General features: G+C 43.0%; 1 protein-coding gene across 1 annotated transcript; it reads right to left on the minus strand.

Moving 5' to 3' along the window:
- Nucleotides 1-461: 461 nt before the first annotated feature.
- On the minus strand, nt 462-15,735 carry LOC121511115. The gene is made up of 2 exons (XM_041789674.1): nt 15,445-15,735; nt 462-13,440 (listed from the first exon to the last, which is right to left on the minus strand). The coding sequence occupies exon 2, from the start codon at nt 13,229-13,231 to the stop codon at nt 1,229-1,231; it is 12,003 nt and encodes a 4,000-aa protein (XP_041645608.1). The 5' UTR covers nt 13,232-13,440; nt 15,445-15,735; the 3' UTR covers nt 462-1,228.
- Between the last annotated feature and the right edge of the window lie 2,156 nt (nt 15,736-17,891).

The raw sequence follows: 17,891 nt of genomic DNA on the forward strand, positions 1-17,891 counted from the left end.
CTCAGGGGATCAACACTACTTAATGAATGCTTCAAAATTCATTAAACTGGAGTGTATACACAGACATTTTCACCCAAGCCTTGTACTTTTAATCTGAGTAGGCGAATCAAGGAAAATTGGAGAAAAGATCCATTTCACATTGTATTTTTACCATCACTGCATCCCTTAGGTACAGTAAGGAAATGTATAACCATTTCAGATTGACTCATACAGAAATAAAAGAGACATAAAGACAGATTTCATAAACAAAATCTTAATTTCTCAATATTGTGTTAATGAATATTGTACTCTCACAGTAACACTTTGTAATTGTCTTATGCACTCATTAAAAGACTTCATTTATAGTCACACAGACCCAGGGTACATCCTGAGAGTCAGAACAGGATGTCTGTGACAGCATGTTGTTATTACACTCATTTAAGATCTGAAATGAAATCAACCCAAAGCAGCATTGTTTCACATTTCCTTTTTATTTATTATTTTTACAAGGTGATTTTGAAAGACTTTCATTATGCCAAGTTATTATTAGGTTTAATGAAGTGTGATTTTACTGCCTGAGAAAGTCGATGTCACACTACTCTGCTTCACAGCAACACAGAAACAAACTTCCTTAAAAATGAACTACTGTTTGAAATTAAAAATTTAAAACATCAATAATCTTATCACCATGTTTTAATATTGACACAGTGGTTGAGTACACAAAACTATGCTTTCCACCGTACAAAGATCTTTGATTGGCAGTATGGGCTTAACTATATGCGTCACGAAAGAGTAAAATAATGAAAACTTCAGCAGACCTGTCAGTGTTGATAGCAACAGTTTTTGTTCTGCATTAGAATACAGCTTCTATATATTTATGATAGCAAGAGTCTAGCTTTAGTAGGCAGTGGGAGACTTATCATACTGTATACACATCAAAAAGTAGCTTCGCACATTCAAAAGTCAAATGGAATGGTGACATCTCTGTAACACAATAAATAGCTAAACAGTCAATCCCACAAAAACAGCAGCAATTAAACAGCAAATACTTTTTAAAGCTAAAAACCAAAATCATTCCAAAACTCTTTCCACTTGAAAAGGTCATTTACAAACACTTAAAACACTTCATATAATGATCCATTCAAACTTAGCTTTTTGGTGTTTCATTTTGTCAAATACTCTGCCACCACTTGCCATCTTTACATTGCCAGCCCAGTTTGTGGCATATTCTCTGTACCAGTCTGTGTTCTCACCAGTCGGACACCTCCATAAAGTCCTCCAGTTCACTTATGGTGATTATTTCTCTAGGCTGATATCGTGGGTGGGCTGAGTTATCATTTTCACAAACTGGGCTTCCTGCAAGCTGGCTGTTTGTGTCGCACTCTGGGAACGACTCATATGGGCCGTGTGTGTTGTAAACTGTGTTATATGTTTTGCCTGAATCATTAACTGTGTCCATGTAAGGAGTCTTCTCTGGGCTGTAGCGAGGCCCTTCAGGGTTCTGCCTAATTTCAGGGGCTGGATATCCGTAGATGGGGCCGTCCCTCACAGACTGTTGCTCCTGATGGGGTGTCGCAGGAGCCGCTGACCTGTGGTGGGGAATGGATTTGTTAGCTGCAGGTTGGTATCCTTGGGAATAACCATGATAGCCTTCATAAAGCGCAACAGGCTTGCCAGCTGGAGAGGCCTGAGAGAGGGACTGTTGTTGTGGCTTGGCCTGCATTTTGGGTTGAAGCTGAGGCTGGTGGTATGCTTGCTGAGGCTGCAGCTTTCGCTGGGGTCGGGGTGTACTCTGAGCAGTCTCACGCACATTCAGCTGAACATACTTCCCTGTCTCTGGGTCAATGAAAGTCTTTGTTTTCACTTGGACAGGCACATCCACTACAAAGTACTGACCAGAGCCAAGGTCTTGTAGCACTTTACGCTGTGTCATTGGGTAGGACTGGGGATAGCTTGACTCGACCTGGTATTGTGTCACTGGAGCTGGATGGTTGGCATGATGGAGAGTGGGAGAAGAGGGAGTATGAGCAACTGTCCTTGGGGCAGCAGTGTGGGAAGCAGGGGCAGTAGCATGAGTTGAGACAACAGGAAGGGAAACGGGGGCAGTAGCGTGAGGTGTGGCGACTGGGAGGGAGATAGGACCAGTGGCATGGGGGGAAGCATGGAAAGAGCTATGAGAAGATTGGTGTTCAGAGTGAGAAGAAGGCAAGCTTGACTCCACTGTTGGCGCATGAGTGAGGGAAACAGGTGGAGTAAAATGAGGGGAAGCCACAACATGGCGGTTTGAGGAGCGTACCTCAGTGGAGGAGGAAGGAGGATTACCGGAGACCTCTTGATGAGATTTCTCAACTCCAGCAGGGCTGTCTGTTCCCACTTTGGACATCTCCTTGTTGATTCTACGAGAAGTCAACCTTTTTGCCCTGCGCAGTGCCTTTTCACTCTTTGGGGGAACAGCTGGAGGCTTGCCCAGAGATCGGGACACATCACTGCTGAAGCTACAGGCTGACTCGGGCCTCTCATCATAGTACAAGCCTCGTAGTTCTGATAGATCTGCTGCACTGGTGGCAAAACTCTCCATACCTTCTGACATGTTGCTGATGACAGAGCGGGAGTCATCCTCATCCAGAGCAATGCTCCTTCTGGAGTAAGGCCTTTGTGGGAGATGTGCTGAATAGTCCTGAGAAGAATATGCTGATTGAAAAGCTGGTGATTCTCTGATTGCAGCAAGTCTGTTTAACCCCATGTCAGCATGAATAGGAGTTCCAGCACTGTGTCTAACTATCTCTTGCTCCTCCTCTCCTCTCTCTGACCCCCTTTCCATAGGTGATCCGACCCGGTAATCCTCTCCAAAGTTTTTGTGGAAGCGTGGTTTGACTGACTTGGTGAAAGAGGAACTTCTGAAGGTGTTGTCCTTTACCCTGAACATCAAGGGCTTGACTCCCAGTGCAGGAGAGGAGGCGTTGGAGCGGGACAGAGATGGTGCTGGAGATGCAGAGGCCTGTGGCCTATAAGACTTAGTAAGGGATTCTGAGTTTTCAGATGATTCTAGGCCCACAGGATTGTGTCTTTGTTGTGGAGGTGAAGGGGAGAAAAGCTCTCTATCTTTCTCTTTCCTCTCAGAATCTGTTGAGGTTAAAGCATAGTACTGGAGAGCATCCATTCTCCTTTCTCTTTCATCTTCTTGAACCAGCTTGTGTTCTTGTGCCACTTTGTTGTCCTCTTTCAGCACTGCTTGGTTCTCCTCAAGGACTCTAGCTTTCTCATCTTTTTTCTGTCTTCGCTCTCTCTGCTTGTCTGTGTGCTGCTCGACTTCATTTTGCTCCAACATCTGTTTGATCCTTTCCTGTTCTGAATTTTGTGCAGCTTTTTCAAGCTCTCTATGTTTTTGTTTCTTTCTCTTCTCTATATCATTGAGTATCTTTTCCTCAATCTGTTTAGCCTGCCTTTGCTCCTCAATCAGAGCAGCTCTCCACTGCTGATCCTCATGTGCAGCTCTGCGCTGTTGTTCCTCTTCAACAGCTCTTCTTTGCTGCTTTTCCAGAGCAGCTCTTTTCTCCTGTTCATCTTCTTCAGCTCTCCTGTGCTGCTGCTCTAAAGTAGCTCTTCTTTGCTTCTCCTCTTGTTCAGCTCTCCTTTGTTTCTCCTCTTCAGCAGCTCTCTTCTTCTGCTCCTCTTTTGCAGCTCTTCTCTGTTGCTCTGCTAGTGGAGCTCTCTTCTGCTGTTCCTCATGTGAAGCTCTCCTCTGCTGCTCCTCTTGGGCAGCTCTCCTTTCCTGCTCCCTTTTTGCAGCCTTTCCTTGCTCTTCTTCTAGAATTTTCCTTCTCAGTTGTTCATCTTGAGCAGCTCTCCTCTCCTTCTCTTTTTGTGCTGCTCTTCTCCTTTGCTGCTCTTCTTCAGCAGTTCTTCTCTGATTTTCCTCTTCAGCACCTCTTCTCTGCCTCTCCTCTTCAACAGCTTTTCTCCTCTGATGTTCCTCTTCAGCAGCTCTTCTCTGCCTCTCCTGTTGAGCAGCTTTTCTCCTCTTATGCTCCTCTTCAGCAGCTCTTCTCTGCCTCTCCTCTTCAGCAGCTTTTCTTCTCTGATGTTCCTCTTCAGCAGCTCTTCTCTGCCTCTCCTCTTCAGCAGCTTTTCTCCTCAGATTTTCTTCTTCAGCAGATCTTCTCTGCCTTTCTTCAGCAGCTCTTCTCTGTCTCTCCTCTTCAGCAACTTTTTTCCTCAGGTGTTCTTCTTCAGCGGTTTTTCTCTGTCTCTCCTCTTCAGCTGCTTTTCTCCTCAGGTGGTCTTCTTCGGCAGCTCTTCTCTGCCTTTCTTCAGCGGCTTTTCTCTGTCTCTCCTCTTCAGCTGCTTTTCTCCTCAGGTGGTCTTCTTCGGCAGCTCTTCTCTGCCTTTCTTCAGTGGCTCTTCTCTGTCTCTCCTCTTCAGCGACTTTTTTCCTCAGGTGGTCTTCTTCAGCAGCTTTTCTCTTTCCTTCCTCTTCAGCATTTTTTCTCCTCTGGTTTTCCTCTTCAGCAGCTCCTCTCTTCCTCTCCTCTGCAACTGCCTTTCTCCTCATTTGTTCTTCTTCAGCAGCTCTTCTCTGCCTTTCTTCAGCAGCTCTTCTCTGCCTCTCCTCTTCAGCAGCTTTTCTCCTCAAGTGTTCCTCTTGTGCAGCTTTTTTCTGTTGTACTTCTTCAGCAGCTCTTCTCCTTTGTTGATCTTCTTGAGCTCTCCTTTGCTGCTCCTGTTCAGCAGCTCTTCTCCGCCTCTCTTCTTCAGTAGCTTCTCTTCTTTGCTGTTCCTCTTGTGCAGCCCTTTCTTGTCGCTCCTCTTCAGCAGCTTTTCTCCTCTGCTGTTCATCTTGTGCAGCTTTTCTCTGTTGCAATTCTTCCATAGCTCTTCTACTTTGTTGCTCCTCTGTTGATGCTTTTTTCTGAAGTTCTTTTTGAGCAGCTCTCCTCTGTCTCTCCTCTTCAGCAGCTCCTCTCCTTTGTTGCTCTTCTTGAGCAGCTCTCCTCTGCTGCTCCTCTTGAGCTACTCTTTTATCATCTGCCTCTTGAGCAGTTTGCCTCTGCTGTTCTAGCTGTCTCTTTATCTCTTTGTCAGCTTTCTGTTGCCACTTCTCCCTGATTTCCTTCACCCGTTTTTCTTCTTCTTGTCTCAGTTTTGCTCTCATCTCCTCCTCTTTGTGTGCCTCTTGTCCTGTCTTTTTTATTTTTCTGTCTTCATCAGTTTTTCTCTCTGAATCTTTCTGTTTATCCCACCTCTCCTTTATCTGATTAGCTATGGCCTCTCGCTCTCTTGCTCTCCTCTCCTCTTCTCTCTTAGCAGCTTTCCTCTGTTCTTCAGCCAGTGAAGCTCTACTTTCTGCAACTATGTGTTTTATTTTCATGTTCTCTGTCTTTTTCTTCTCTTCTGTAGCGGTGTGTTCTTCCTCCAACATTTTTGCTCTGTTCTGCTGTTTTGCCATGGTGTCTTCATGCTTAGATGCAGCTCTGTCTTGTCTCAGCTTTTCTGAGCCATCTTTCTCTGCTTGAACATTTACAGTCTTCTGATCTCTTCTTGAAATTTCTGTGCTCTCTTCTGTGTTGTTACCTTGCACTAAAGTTGGTTGTTGATGGGAGCTTTTATCCAAATAGGGTATTCTGTCGGCTGTTGGGGAAAATTGTTGATGCTTCTCATTTGAACTGGAGTTGTCACCAGGGTTTATTTGTTGAGACACAGATGAGTTTCTTGGCCTGTTCATTGCAGAAGATGAGTTTGGTGCTTGATTGTTTGACTGATGAATACTTTCATGTGCTTGATGAACTCTTTTAGTGTCAGCTGAAGATACTTCTTCCTCAATTATCTCCTTTTTTAGTTGAGTTGTAGGGGACTTGATTCTTTGTATGTGTTGTGCGTTGGCTTTGGCATCAATAGGCAATTTGTCTTGTCTTTCTTTGTCTCCTAGTTTGAACATCCCTGTCCTTTGATGTTCTTTCTCTGTAATAGGAAACACCAAGGGCTTGGGCTCTTTGTTCACTTTGGAACTGACCTCTGTTTTATTTGGCAGTGTTTTCTCTTTCACAGTGAAGTCCTGTGGGTCAGTAGTGAACACTGGGCGTCTGCTATGACGACTCTGAATAAGTGGAAAGAATCCTTCCTTTTTATTGGGTGGAAACTCCTGGATCGTGTTTTCTCTGTCTTCTGAAACAATGACTTTTAACCTGGCATAGTCTGCCAGAGCTGATATCTCAGGTATAGTGGAAACCCTGGGTTTTGGTGTTGGTTTCACTTCAGGTTTTTCTGTTTCTGTGTTTTCCCTTGTTGGATTAGAATTTCTTTGGCTGTGTCTTTCTCTTGAATTGGACCTGTTCTCTGAGTGATGTTTTCTGATATTGATGGCTTGGCCTGCCTCTGACTTCTCATTTGTTGTACTGTGTTTCTCTCTGAGACCATCGCTGTGTTTTGAGGCCAGGCTATCCTCTGTTTCTCTGTTGTTCTTTTTCATGTCCTCTTCTTGAATGCTTGCAGACTTTGATTCGGCTATTTTTCTAAGACTTTGATCCAACACGTAGACTTCTTTTTGTCCTTCATTATTTGAGTCTTTGTTAGAAACTCCCATGTTTGACAGCGATCTTGGAAGTTCCTTTCTCTCTGAAAGAGCATGTGATGTATTTCCGTCACTTCCTTTTCTGTCCAGTTTGTGATCTACTTTAGCAATCCCTTGCACTTGAAAGTAGTCTTCCTCTGTTGGTGGTATCTTTGATTCATCCACTGTATCACCACTATCATATTTTCCAGTGTTAGCTTCAGTATTCTTACTGGTTGCATTGATTTCCTGTTGACTATTGTTTTTCAAAGGATCAGGCAGCTTTCTCACACTGGACAACACATGATGTACTGACAAATTGTTTTCCAAATTAGTTTCCGGCTGCTTCTGGCTGCTTGCTGCAATGAAGTCTTTTGTTCCATCTTCATTTTTGAGTTTTGCTTCAGCAATAGATGATGCAACTTGTTTATATTCATTTGCTGCAACTCCAACTGAAGGGTCAGCTGTGGGATGCTGGTTCTCTGCTTTTCTTGTGTAGTCCTCGACTGCTGCTGGCACAACTCTGATGGCAATGCTGTCTATGTGCACATCATTGTTTAGGTGAATGTTTTCTTCCTGTCTGACCTCCTTGTCAGTTAAAGTATTGGATGGAATATTGTTGTTGACTGGTGTTGAGTGATGTTTCTTTTCCTCCAGTAAAGATGCATTACTGTCTTCTGTTTTCTTGCTACTGGTTGGACTTAGGACAGCTTTCACATCATCTTTCATTGAGGTCTCTATGTTTGATTCAGTATCAGCTTTGTTTGAAATATCAGTGTGGTCGTTTATCACGTTGGACGTAAGTTTCTCATTGACATGTGCTGTTTGCTTCTTGTCTACATTTTTATCTTGAGTATTTGTCTTTACTTCATCAGTTTTCATGCTCCTTGGCGGTGTCTTATATGTGAGTTCTTTCGTTTCTCCTGGTATTATGTCTTGGTTGTGGAGAAGGGGTAGAGTTTCAGCCAAGGTTTTATTTTTAGCAGGTACAGTGGAAGGTGAACCTTTTTCAGCCAGTGGTTCTTGGAGTTGTGTTTCCCTTTTGGCTAAGGTTTCTTCATAAATTTTCATTCCTACTTTAGTCTTATCATCTGTCATTGTAGAAAGAGCACTTTGTACAACTTTGTCCTTAGTCTCTACTTTGGTTGATTCCTTTAAGGGTGTATCCCCTTTGCTTGCTTCTAGATGAGAGCTTACTCGACATTCATGTAGCTCTGAATTACTGCTCTGGTCTGAAGTGTTCATCTCATCATTGCTTAAAGATGGCTTTCTCTCTCGAATAGTTACCATTATTCCTCTGATCTGCAGGTTGTCATCGGCTGTAGGGGTAGTATTCTGACCTAAGACAAGACAAAGTGTTGGTGCTGAATCCTCAAGAACTGCTGCTTGGTTGCTCTCAGCCTTTTTATTTGTTGTAGGTTGGGACTTTTTGGCTTCAACCGTAGTTTTAGCTTCTTTCTCTTTGATGACATTGACTGTGTCATCAGTAAGATCATTTTTAAGTCCATCAGTCTTGTTTCTGGAGTTTTCCCCATTAGCTTTATCATGTTGTCCTTGCTGGTTATTGGTTGCTTGCTCTTTACTTTGTGTTGAAGCCTGAGTCTCTTTATTTTGAGATTCTACCAAGCCATAGTCTATTTCCATGTGGTGAATTCCTGTCTGTTTTCCTTCTTTGGTTGGCTTTGGCACATTTTCATTCATTGGCTCTTTGTGAACTTTCTGTGAATGGCTCTCTGTCTGATTGGTCATAGCAGACTTCACTGGTATTGTAGCAGAGGTGGAAGATGAAGCAGACTCAACTGGGGCCATCTGTATTCCTTCTGGCTCCATTTGGTGTTTTGGAGTTATATTACTGGACATTGTGTTGTCATGCTTTTTAGGAGCTTCTTGAGATGGAGGTTTCTGTCGAGCACTTATAATCTGACTTCCTCCCAGTTGCTTGTTAGATGTTTTAGACATAAGTCCTTCTCGTTTAGCGTACCCCTTTTCTTTAATTGCAGAAATCTCTTTTTCAGCATGAGCTTTTATCTTTGACGTCAGAATCTCCTGCTTTGTCTGAGCTCTCTCTTTATGGGACAGCGCTCGGGGAGGGTTTGAATGTGTGTCTTTACTGGGGGCCAGACTGTGCTCAGTTGACTTGGGTTTTCTTTCAAGGGGGAGCTGAATTGCTGAATTTGAATCTTTTTGCGGTGAAACGTCAGGTTGCATCAGTGAGTCCTGTGTTTCCAATTTTTCAACTCTGTCTTCCTTTACTGTATAAGTAAGAGAGTCCATTTTTGTTATACTATCTGGATTGGTGGGTATATTATTGCTGCTGGATAATTTGAATTCTTTGGATGACTCGCTGTAAATATACTGACTTTCTGTACCATCCATAGCTTGAAAGCTTCTTACTTCATCCTTGATTTCTGAGTTAGCTTTTATAAATTTGCTTTCAGAGCTAACTTCATCTTTTGATTTTTCTTTATTTTTTGTCTCAGATTTATTACGAGTTAAAACTGGTGTTTCATTGGCATCTTTTGAAGAAATATATTCTGCAGCTGAGGTTTTGGTTCCCATTATTGGTGTATCAGTAAAACCATATTTCTCTCTAAGACGGTTATACTCATCAAGTCCTTGATAAACCAGATCTGAACTTTGCCTGCTAGTTACAAACAAATCTTTGCTCTGTTGATCCTCGATTTTGGTAAGCTGGTCCTGATCTTTGTTGTCATTGTTTTTCTCTTTCTCTATGGTAGCAGGAACTTGTCTTTTTACTTCATCATCTTTAGAGGGAACTGTGTTTTTGACTTTCATCTTTTCCTTGATTTTAGCCAGTTCTGCTTTCGCTTTAGCTAACTCTGTCTTGGCTTGCTCAACTTTATCTGGCTCCCTTTTGACTGGCTGGGACAATGTTAGTTTTGGTGCTGGCTTAGCTGACTCTTCATGCACCATCTCTGCTTTATTTTGCTCTGTTTCAGTAATGTTAGCTTTAGTTTGTTTGGGAGTTTCCAGCTCTATCTCTCTTTCTTCAACTACTTCTTTAATCAAAACTGTATCATCAACTTGACCCTTCTCTTTCTCTGCTTCAGCTTGCTTTTCTGTCTTTTGTAGTTCCTCTTGCTCTAATTTTTGTCGCTCTGCTTCAGCTTGTTCTGCTTTAACTTTTTCTCTTATTTGTTCTGCCTCAGTTCGCTCTCTCTCAGCTTGTTCGGCTCTTAACTTTTCTGTCTCCAGTTGCTCTGCTTTGATCCTTTCTCTTTTGGCATCTTCAGCTTTAGTCTGCTCTATTCTTGCCTGTTCTGTCTCTGCCAGTTCTGTTTTTGTATGATCCTCTTTAACCCTCTCTGCTTCAGCTTGTTTTACTTTGACCTGCTCATCCTGCTCCTTTTTCATGTGCTCTGCTCCTGCTTCCTCTGTGATATAACTTGGCTCTGTTACCTTCTGTTCTGTTGGTAGTTCTGCCTTTGTCTTTACATCTCTAGTCTCTTCTGGTTGTTTTTCTGTCAACTGCTCTATCACGTTGTCCCAACTCTTCTCCTCGACATGTTCTGTGCTGGCCTGGTTTACTCCCTCTTTCTGTTCTTCTTTGACTGTCTCTGGACCAGTCTGCTCTGCTAAATTTAACCCAGCCAACTCCTCTTTGGGCTGCTGCTCTTTAGCCCAGTCCTGAGCCACTGCCAGTTTTGCTTGGGCGTGTTGTGCTTTCACATGCCCTGCCATGGTCTGTTCAGCCTTGACCTCATCAAACTTTCTATCTTTTGCTTGGTTATCCGTTGTGGGGTCAGTCAGATCGTCTGGGTTTGCATTGTTCTGCATGTTTTGTTTAAACTGTGGTTTCGATTCTGCTGGTTGTGGATTTTGCATTTCATAACCATTTGGAATTGGCGTATATTGTTTTGTCTGGCCTGTTTTGTCTGCATCCAAATATAGGGCGTGTTGGTGTTCTTCAGGGTATCTATTAAAAGTCTTTGGCATATGTCCAACTTCAGTTTCCTTTTCTTTGTTATGTCTATTTTCATTTTGAAGAGTGTACTTGTCTTTAAAGGCTCCAGGTTGCTGATATCCATAATGTGCTTGATTTCCCTCTGTGTTATTCCTTAATCCACCATATTGGGGAAGTCGGTTTGAAACATTTGAATTGACACAGCCATCCACTGCATAAGAAGCTCCATCACCAAAAACTTGGACCAAATCATTATTCTCAGGCACTTGATGAGTATTTTGTAGATTTTCTCCTCTGTGTCTTGTTGTGTAGAGCTCCTCGTTTGTCATGGCTGCTCTTTGGTAGCCCTGTCGATGTTTGCCTTTTTCCATTGAAGCTTTTATTTCTTGTGCCCATGGTGGAATAGCTTCATTTAGACTGTGACTTTTCAGGTCTTGGTTGTTTGTCTGTCTCCATATATCCTGTGAGGACACATGACTATAATCATAGCTGTTGTCTGTGAGCTGCTGATATCCATCAGCCCTTCCCATTGTGCCAGCAAAGTTTTGTTCCGTGTTTGCCATATTGATCAGATATTCTCTGCTTTGATTGCTGCCAACATTAAGCCTTGGTATGTCTGTGGCTGTGTAGGAAGGTTTATGTCCGTATCCAACTCCCCTCTGACTAACTACATTATCCATCATGCCTTGCTTATAGGGAGTAAACGACGATAAGTCCTCATAGAGATTCTGGCCATTAGCCAGCTGATTGCTGGTGTAATTTTCAGGTATGAAACCAGTGAACCCAGAGTGATGAACCATCTCACCTTGCATCTGAGCTGTCTGGTAAATACCTGAAGTGTATTCTGAATATGGGCCTGTGTGTGTTGTTGCAGGCTCATAGTTTGTTGATCCAGAGCTATGGTATTGGTTTACATAATGGTGTGAGGCAGCATTAGTCCAGTTAGAGCCCTCTACTTGGGGATATTGAACGTCTGCATCTGGGAAATCTGGCATATCTATCACAGTGTGACTTGACTCCTGGATTAAAGACTGTTTGTTTTTCTCCTGCGGCTCTAAGCCTTTGAATCTGGGCGGACTGTAGGTGCTTTTTACTCTTTTTCTGTTGTCTTTGAGGTTGAAGAGGAGGCTTGTTGCTCTGGATTTGTAGCTGGACATCCTAATATCTGGAGTGGCTCCCCTGCTTTCAGCTCGCACTGGAGCATGTTCCACGAGCTGAGGGGAAACTGCGTGCTGTTGGATGTCTAATGTCTCTACTTCCTGATGTGCACGGACCGCAGGTGTGAGCAGCTGGCTGATGTTAAAGGGAGTAGTGCTTGTGTTACTGCTGACAACATTTGGTGCTTCTGTTTTTGAATAGGTTCCATAGGGAATAAGATTATCGTTGCTATAGGGTACTCCATGTTGAGTCATTGGCATCCCTGCTGACATGTTTTCCTCTGTCATCATTTTGATTTTTTGCTGGAGAGCTCTGACAGAGCTGATGGTGTCCTGGACACGTCGAGACATCTCGACCGTTGGCGATGCAGTTGATGGGCGCTGGGATGGGAGCCTGTTTGCTCCCAGGCTCTGTGCTCTCTTTCTGTAGGGATATTGACCTGGCAGCTCTGAGTCACACCGTTTCTCGACAGCTCTCTGCAACATTGTGGATGTGGAGGTGGCCCGTGGAGTATTTGGAGCAACTACAGGTGCCAAGTTATTCCTTAGGTGTCTCATTCCTCTTTCATCAAACCTGTATGGGACCTGTGGTTGGGCCTCCACTGAAAGCTCCTTGTACATTGGTGTTTCATACCATTTGGGGAAGTCTGGATAGTGCATAAAGCCTGAGACTTCTCCTTGTTGGAAAGGGAACCTGTTATGATCCCTCCACACCTTGAACGGACTGAACTCGCTGTGTATAAAGAAGTTAGAGTTACAGTTCATCTCTGCCGACATGCTGTGTTTACTGTGGGAAGATCGTATAAAAGAGGATCCAGAGTTCGTGTGACTCATTGCTGCAACTTCAGTGGAGTAGAAATCAGAGTTTTGGGAAGAGAACTGACCAGCTGAAGGGAAATGACCACTGTTAAAGTTGTCCTGGTATGATGTAGACAATTCAGAAAGTTCCCTTTGTATACTCATCAGAGCAGATTTATCCCAGCTAGTGTCATCATTCCACTCTCTGAGTTTTCCATCCATCACTGCTCCGTCTCTCTGTCCCTCAGAGTTAAAAGCTCTGATGAGGGAGGAGACTCTGGAGCGGCTTCTGCGTTGCTGTGAACTCACCTCTGTGGCTCCGTTGCTGAGGAAGGACAGCTGTTCTCCTCTTAGAGCTTCCTCCTGTTGAGAGGTTTCCACAAAGGAGTGCTGGAATGTAGCAGAAACTCTCCCCTGTGTCCTTTCCCCATAAACCTCCCACTGTGGATCCCTTTGGATCTCAGCCCCATACATTCCTCCGTGAATCCACTCCTGTCCATACTGCTGCATCCTGAGGCTGAAGCTCTCATGTGCAGCTCTCTTAAGTTCCTCCCTCTCTCTGTCTCTGTCCTGAGCACTCTGGCTGAAGGCCAGCTGTCTGTCTCTTTGGGTGCAGGGTGAAGACGCACCCAGATCTGAGTCATTATACACAGCTTCATCTCCGATGCAGAGACTCCTGAATGCTCGATCTGTCAGATTGCTGACCTCCCGGTCAGTCTCATCCAGAAAGGAGCCAGCACTCGAGGTGTCGCTGTAGCCTCCATCGCTGTGCTTTCGATGCCCACCGCTCTTTCGGCCAGAGCGGCGTTTCTCAACTGAGGTCATGATGCAGGCTCGTTAACATAAAGCTCTGTCCTCAGCTGTGCAGTCATTCATGCAAACACAGACCTCTTAATACACTCTGCCTGCTGCAGGAGCTGCAGCACCTGGAGTGTGGGGGCCTCCACTCAGGATTTTGTCAAACCAGTAGCTCCTAAGGCATGGTGCCTTTTAGTTGGCCTCCATCCAATAAAATCCTGGAATTTGTTGTTTTTCTACAAGATAAAAGAGAAGAGAGTTAGCCTGGACCTGAGTGAGCACCCATATAGTCATTCATCTTAAAATAAATTGTATTATAAATGTGCAGTATGTGTGTGAAGTATTTTAACCGTAAGCCAAAAATACTCCCAGTCTCCCACGTTTTTCTTTCATGTGAGAAGTGTAACTCACAAACCGAGCACCACTGACGTCCTTGATAAGAAGCCTTTTTTCTTTTGCATTAAGCAGCAATGTTCTGTATGTGGTTCTGAAAACAGCTCTGTTAATCTGTCTACTCAATCACTGTGACCTTCAGAAACATGTTGTGAATAAAACTACTCTGTTGCTAGGCGCTGTGAAGACGGCCTCACGTGAGGTATTTTGGGAAAGCAGGAAACACTTTGACACCCACACAGACACACGCACACTCAGTGATGGTTATTTAGATCTTTAGGTTAAAAACTTGATACTAATTCTGTTTCGGGATAATGGACATATTATTGATATTGTTGATTTCAGTGATGATTAACAACTTTAAGCAGTTTATCTCTGAAAGAGTTCAAAGGTCAGTGTTAAGACCAGTTAGTAAAGGTAGCATTACATTGTAAACTAATCGAGAAGGAACAGGTGGAAAGCAACGTAAAAATATCCATTGGTAGATGTGCTGCTAAACTGAGATTTTAGAAGCCAAATAAGATTTGTTTTTTTCCTGGGTAGGCACATGAATTAAAGTGTAAAATGTTTTAGCTGTAGTAGGGAAGCTGTAAAGAAATTTGACCAGTTTTAAGACATTAAACAAAATATCCAAATTTAAATGATGAAAAGCAAAAAGTTTGACAGGGAAAGAGTTTTCTATGGTTAGCACAAAGCCACACCTCTGCCCCAAAAAATCATTTACTGATATAAAAAAACAGAAACCACCAAGGCTGGTGCATTAACATGTTTTTGTTGACATATTAGCTCTTCCTGTCTTCACCAGCTAGCTGCCTGCTGAGGAATGCTTGCAAGGAGCTTTCAAAACTATTATATTAAGTGTAATATATTATATGATAAAACACATGGTTCAAACAATATGCCATCAACAATATAACCTTTTTCTTTTGGAGCAGAACCCTCTTAAAGCTTTCACATTGCACATGTCCTCTTTTATACACTGCATTTAAATGAAAAATGATGAGAGGCAAAGAGGCAACGTCATGGGTACATTCTGGTTAAATTTACAGCAGCAGCCAGGGAGTCGTCACCTTGCTTAGAATAACCAGAAGTTCATTAATAACTTCTAACCTGGAGGCCATCCATCTTACACACATCTACAAAAGCAGCTATTTGCCACAATGCCACAACCAGCAGTGTCTTTTAGCAATTTACAGCATCGTAGAGGGACAGCAAGTTTTAAAACAAACATCAATTTAAGGCAAGAGCATAGCTTTCACTCGATATAAGTATTTATTTCAAGTCTAAACAAGCCACAAAATAGTTTAAATGTAGCTTTGTCTCTATGCATCAGGTCTTTTTTAGTATATAAAAATGATATAAACTTTGCTGAAAGAAGCGTATGATAATCATACAATGCCATGGTACCTGTTTTTTTTTTTTTGCCACAATAATCCCCTGACGAACTGTCAGATTGATTTCTGTTCATTCTTGCATGTGACAGGTTTATTTTTGTCCAGTGACGGGCCTCCAGCTCTAAAACCTGACACCAGAGAGGCCTCGTTTTCAGAGGCACTGTGGTCCAAATGCAGACTGAACTGTAGCAAATCAGATACAGAAAGATCTGACTGAATGTTTGTAAATGTCACACACTGTCAATGAAAAAAAAAGAGAAATCTATTTACACTACACAATGAGGAAATTAATGTGTATTTTCTTAAGGAGGTGAATGTAGAGATTTCTCTTTTTATGATCATTCTGCATGAAAAATATTGCAAATAAAAATGCATGCTTTCATCTAGAGTCAAAGACAGTCTCAACTGTATGTGTGTGGCATTTTTGACTTTCATTAAAAGCTTTCATCTTACCTTATGGTTTTATAATCCATAATGTAGGCCTTGTTGTATCTTCCCAAAAGGCTCTGTCTCCTTTTGAAGGCCACACTTATCTGATCCCCTCACCTCTCACAGGCCCTCTCCACCTGCGCTGTTGCTTTTTATTGACAGTAATCCCAAGAAAAATCCCTCTATATTGTCCACATTGGGCTCTTTGAGCATCTGACCAGAAGCAGGCAGCAGGACTCCGATCTGGAGAGCAGACAGAAATAGAGGAGTTGTCCCAGAGAGAGTGCCCACCATGGGGGACAGAATGAGGGCTTGAGCTAGCATGCGGTTCTGTGAGATCCTTTGGTGTCGAGTGTCAGACGGATGAAACAAACAGCCTCTCAACTATTTATAAATCTGGACCGCTAACTGTTGGCCATTAGCAGCCAGAGCTAGCTGTCATAAACTGTGAAAGTTTTACATCTGGCTGAGAGGCAGTGGGGTCTACACCTTGAGAAAAACTTCATTTTCTTGAGGTGGTGTCTGTTTCAGAAGGGCACAGGCTTGTGTGCTCCTTTGGGAGACATAAATAACTAAATTGCCTCACACTGGAGTGCCACCCACTCCACTGAAAGAAAACTGACATGCACTGTATGGAGTGTCAACAAGTGGCTCTTGGTCACCACCCATCTGCTGTCATTCCCAAACACTTGAAGGAAGCTTTCTTTTGAGTTACAGGAACATTTTAACAGATTTTCTCATTCTTGTCCTCTCACTGATGTTTCCCTTTTAAACAAAATACCAGAGATTGTCCTCTCCCAAGAATTTTACACTCAAGCACTTAAACTATGGAAGTCTAATCTCCCTAGCTACAGCCTCAGTCACCCCCCTGCAGAAAAGGCCATAAGGCAGAGGAAGGGGAGGAACTGTACCTCCCACTCTCACCCCCACTTTCTCTCACTCCCCTCCTACAGCACGCTGCTATAATAGGAGATTGCTGCAGCAGATAGTTTCCTGGGATTCTTGGCGGGTGCAGGGCTGGCCTGGTGGGATGATGGACACACACACATGGGCCTTAATGGAGACACACTCCTCCACATATGCCCTCAGTGACGCACACTCAGATGGTTATGCATACAGGAAAGGCTTAGGTAATCCCTTTTTTAACTAATCTCTTCCCCCTCTGTAGACATGTACTTCTAAACCAGCACTTTTCACTGTGTTCAGCTTCCATTATAAGTAGTGCTAAACATCCTCATCCAGATTCTGCTCCAAAGTGCTCTATCATCCTGTTTTGTTGCTTTCTTCAGGGCCTTCAATGCTCAGCACTTGTTAAAAATGTCTTGATTAATAAAATTTAATTTACACAAACTTCCCTTAGCAAGAATTACTCAGCGTGTGCTCAATTTCCCAGCTGAAGTTTGAGATGAAGCCTGCTGTGAGGAACCTGAACAGGTTTCTTACTCACTAGTTCCCTCAAGTGGACATATTGAGAAGATATTTCCTATTTCGTTGGTCCTGACCAAAATTTCTCACTCTTTTTGATACACAGATCTTGAGTTTTTGCACATTATGACTTTGCTCCAGCGTAGCTTTGTAGTGGAGCTTCTTTGACTGTAAGCATTGATCCTAAACGCTGAAGGTGCTCTCTGCTCTGCTGAGTAAGGAGAGCAGAGCTGTGGTTATGTGGCAGACAGCAGACAGGCGCATTACTTGCTGCATTAAGATATGCTTTGTTTGTATTATCTCCATTCAGAGATTAGCTTAATTGATTCTAATTGATTGAGTTATTGATCAGCTGTGTTGCAGGGATGATTTTAAACAGTTTTTTTTCTTTCTTTTTTTGGCCCCTCAGCAGGACTAGTCCTGAATGCACTTTGTGCCTGACTTTGGGCTTGAATAGTAAAAAATTTAGGTGTTGCACCCAGTGTCAAGCCAAAGAATAGTATGTATATGCCAGTCTTTCTTGGGCATACTGTCTCTTTCTGTGTGCATTATATTGTCTGTGGAGGGGTGCATGTGCACACAACTCCCTGTTTCAGGACATATTTCCCCACATCCCTGCAAAATATTTCATTACTGCAACAAAAGAAGCCCATTAACTGCACTGTAAGAACAGAGTTCAACTGCTGTCCCCCACATTCACCATGTTTGTCTGCTTTTCTGGCCGCTCTCCAGCTAATTTGATATAACAATGCTCCACAAAACCGCCTCAGGACTTTTTTTAGGTGACAGAAAATTATCAATGATGCCACATGCACAGCTGAATGTCAACATCAACTTGACTTGTTTATCAAATATTAAAGCAGTGAATTATGGAGCGCTGTGCAGAACTTAATGATGATCGGAGTCATTATAACTTCAGCGTCCTTTGTTTTGGATAATGATTAAATTCCACAACTACTGTATTCAATTTTGGAGGGATTGAATGTGTTTTTCACGTCTTTTGTATGAGTTGGCTGGATTCCGTCGACCATATTGGTACATTTTGG

Source organism: Cheilinus undulatus, linkage group 6 (assembly GCF_018320785.1).
Source record: "Cheilinus undulatus linkage group 6, ASM1832078v1, whole genome shotgun sequence".
NCBI classification, from domain to species: domain Eukaryota; kingdom Metazoa; phylum Chordata; class Actinopteri; order Labriformes; family Labridae; genus Cheilinus; species Cheilinus undulatus.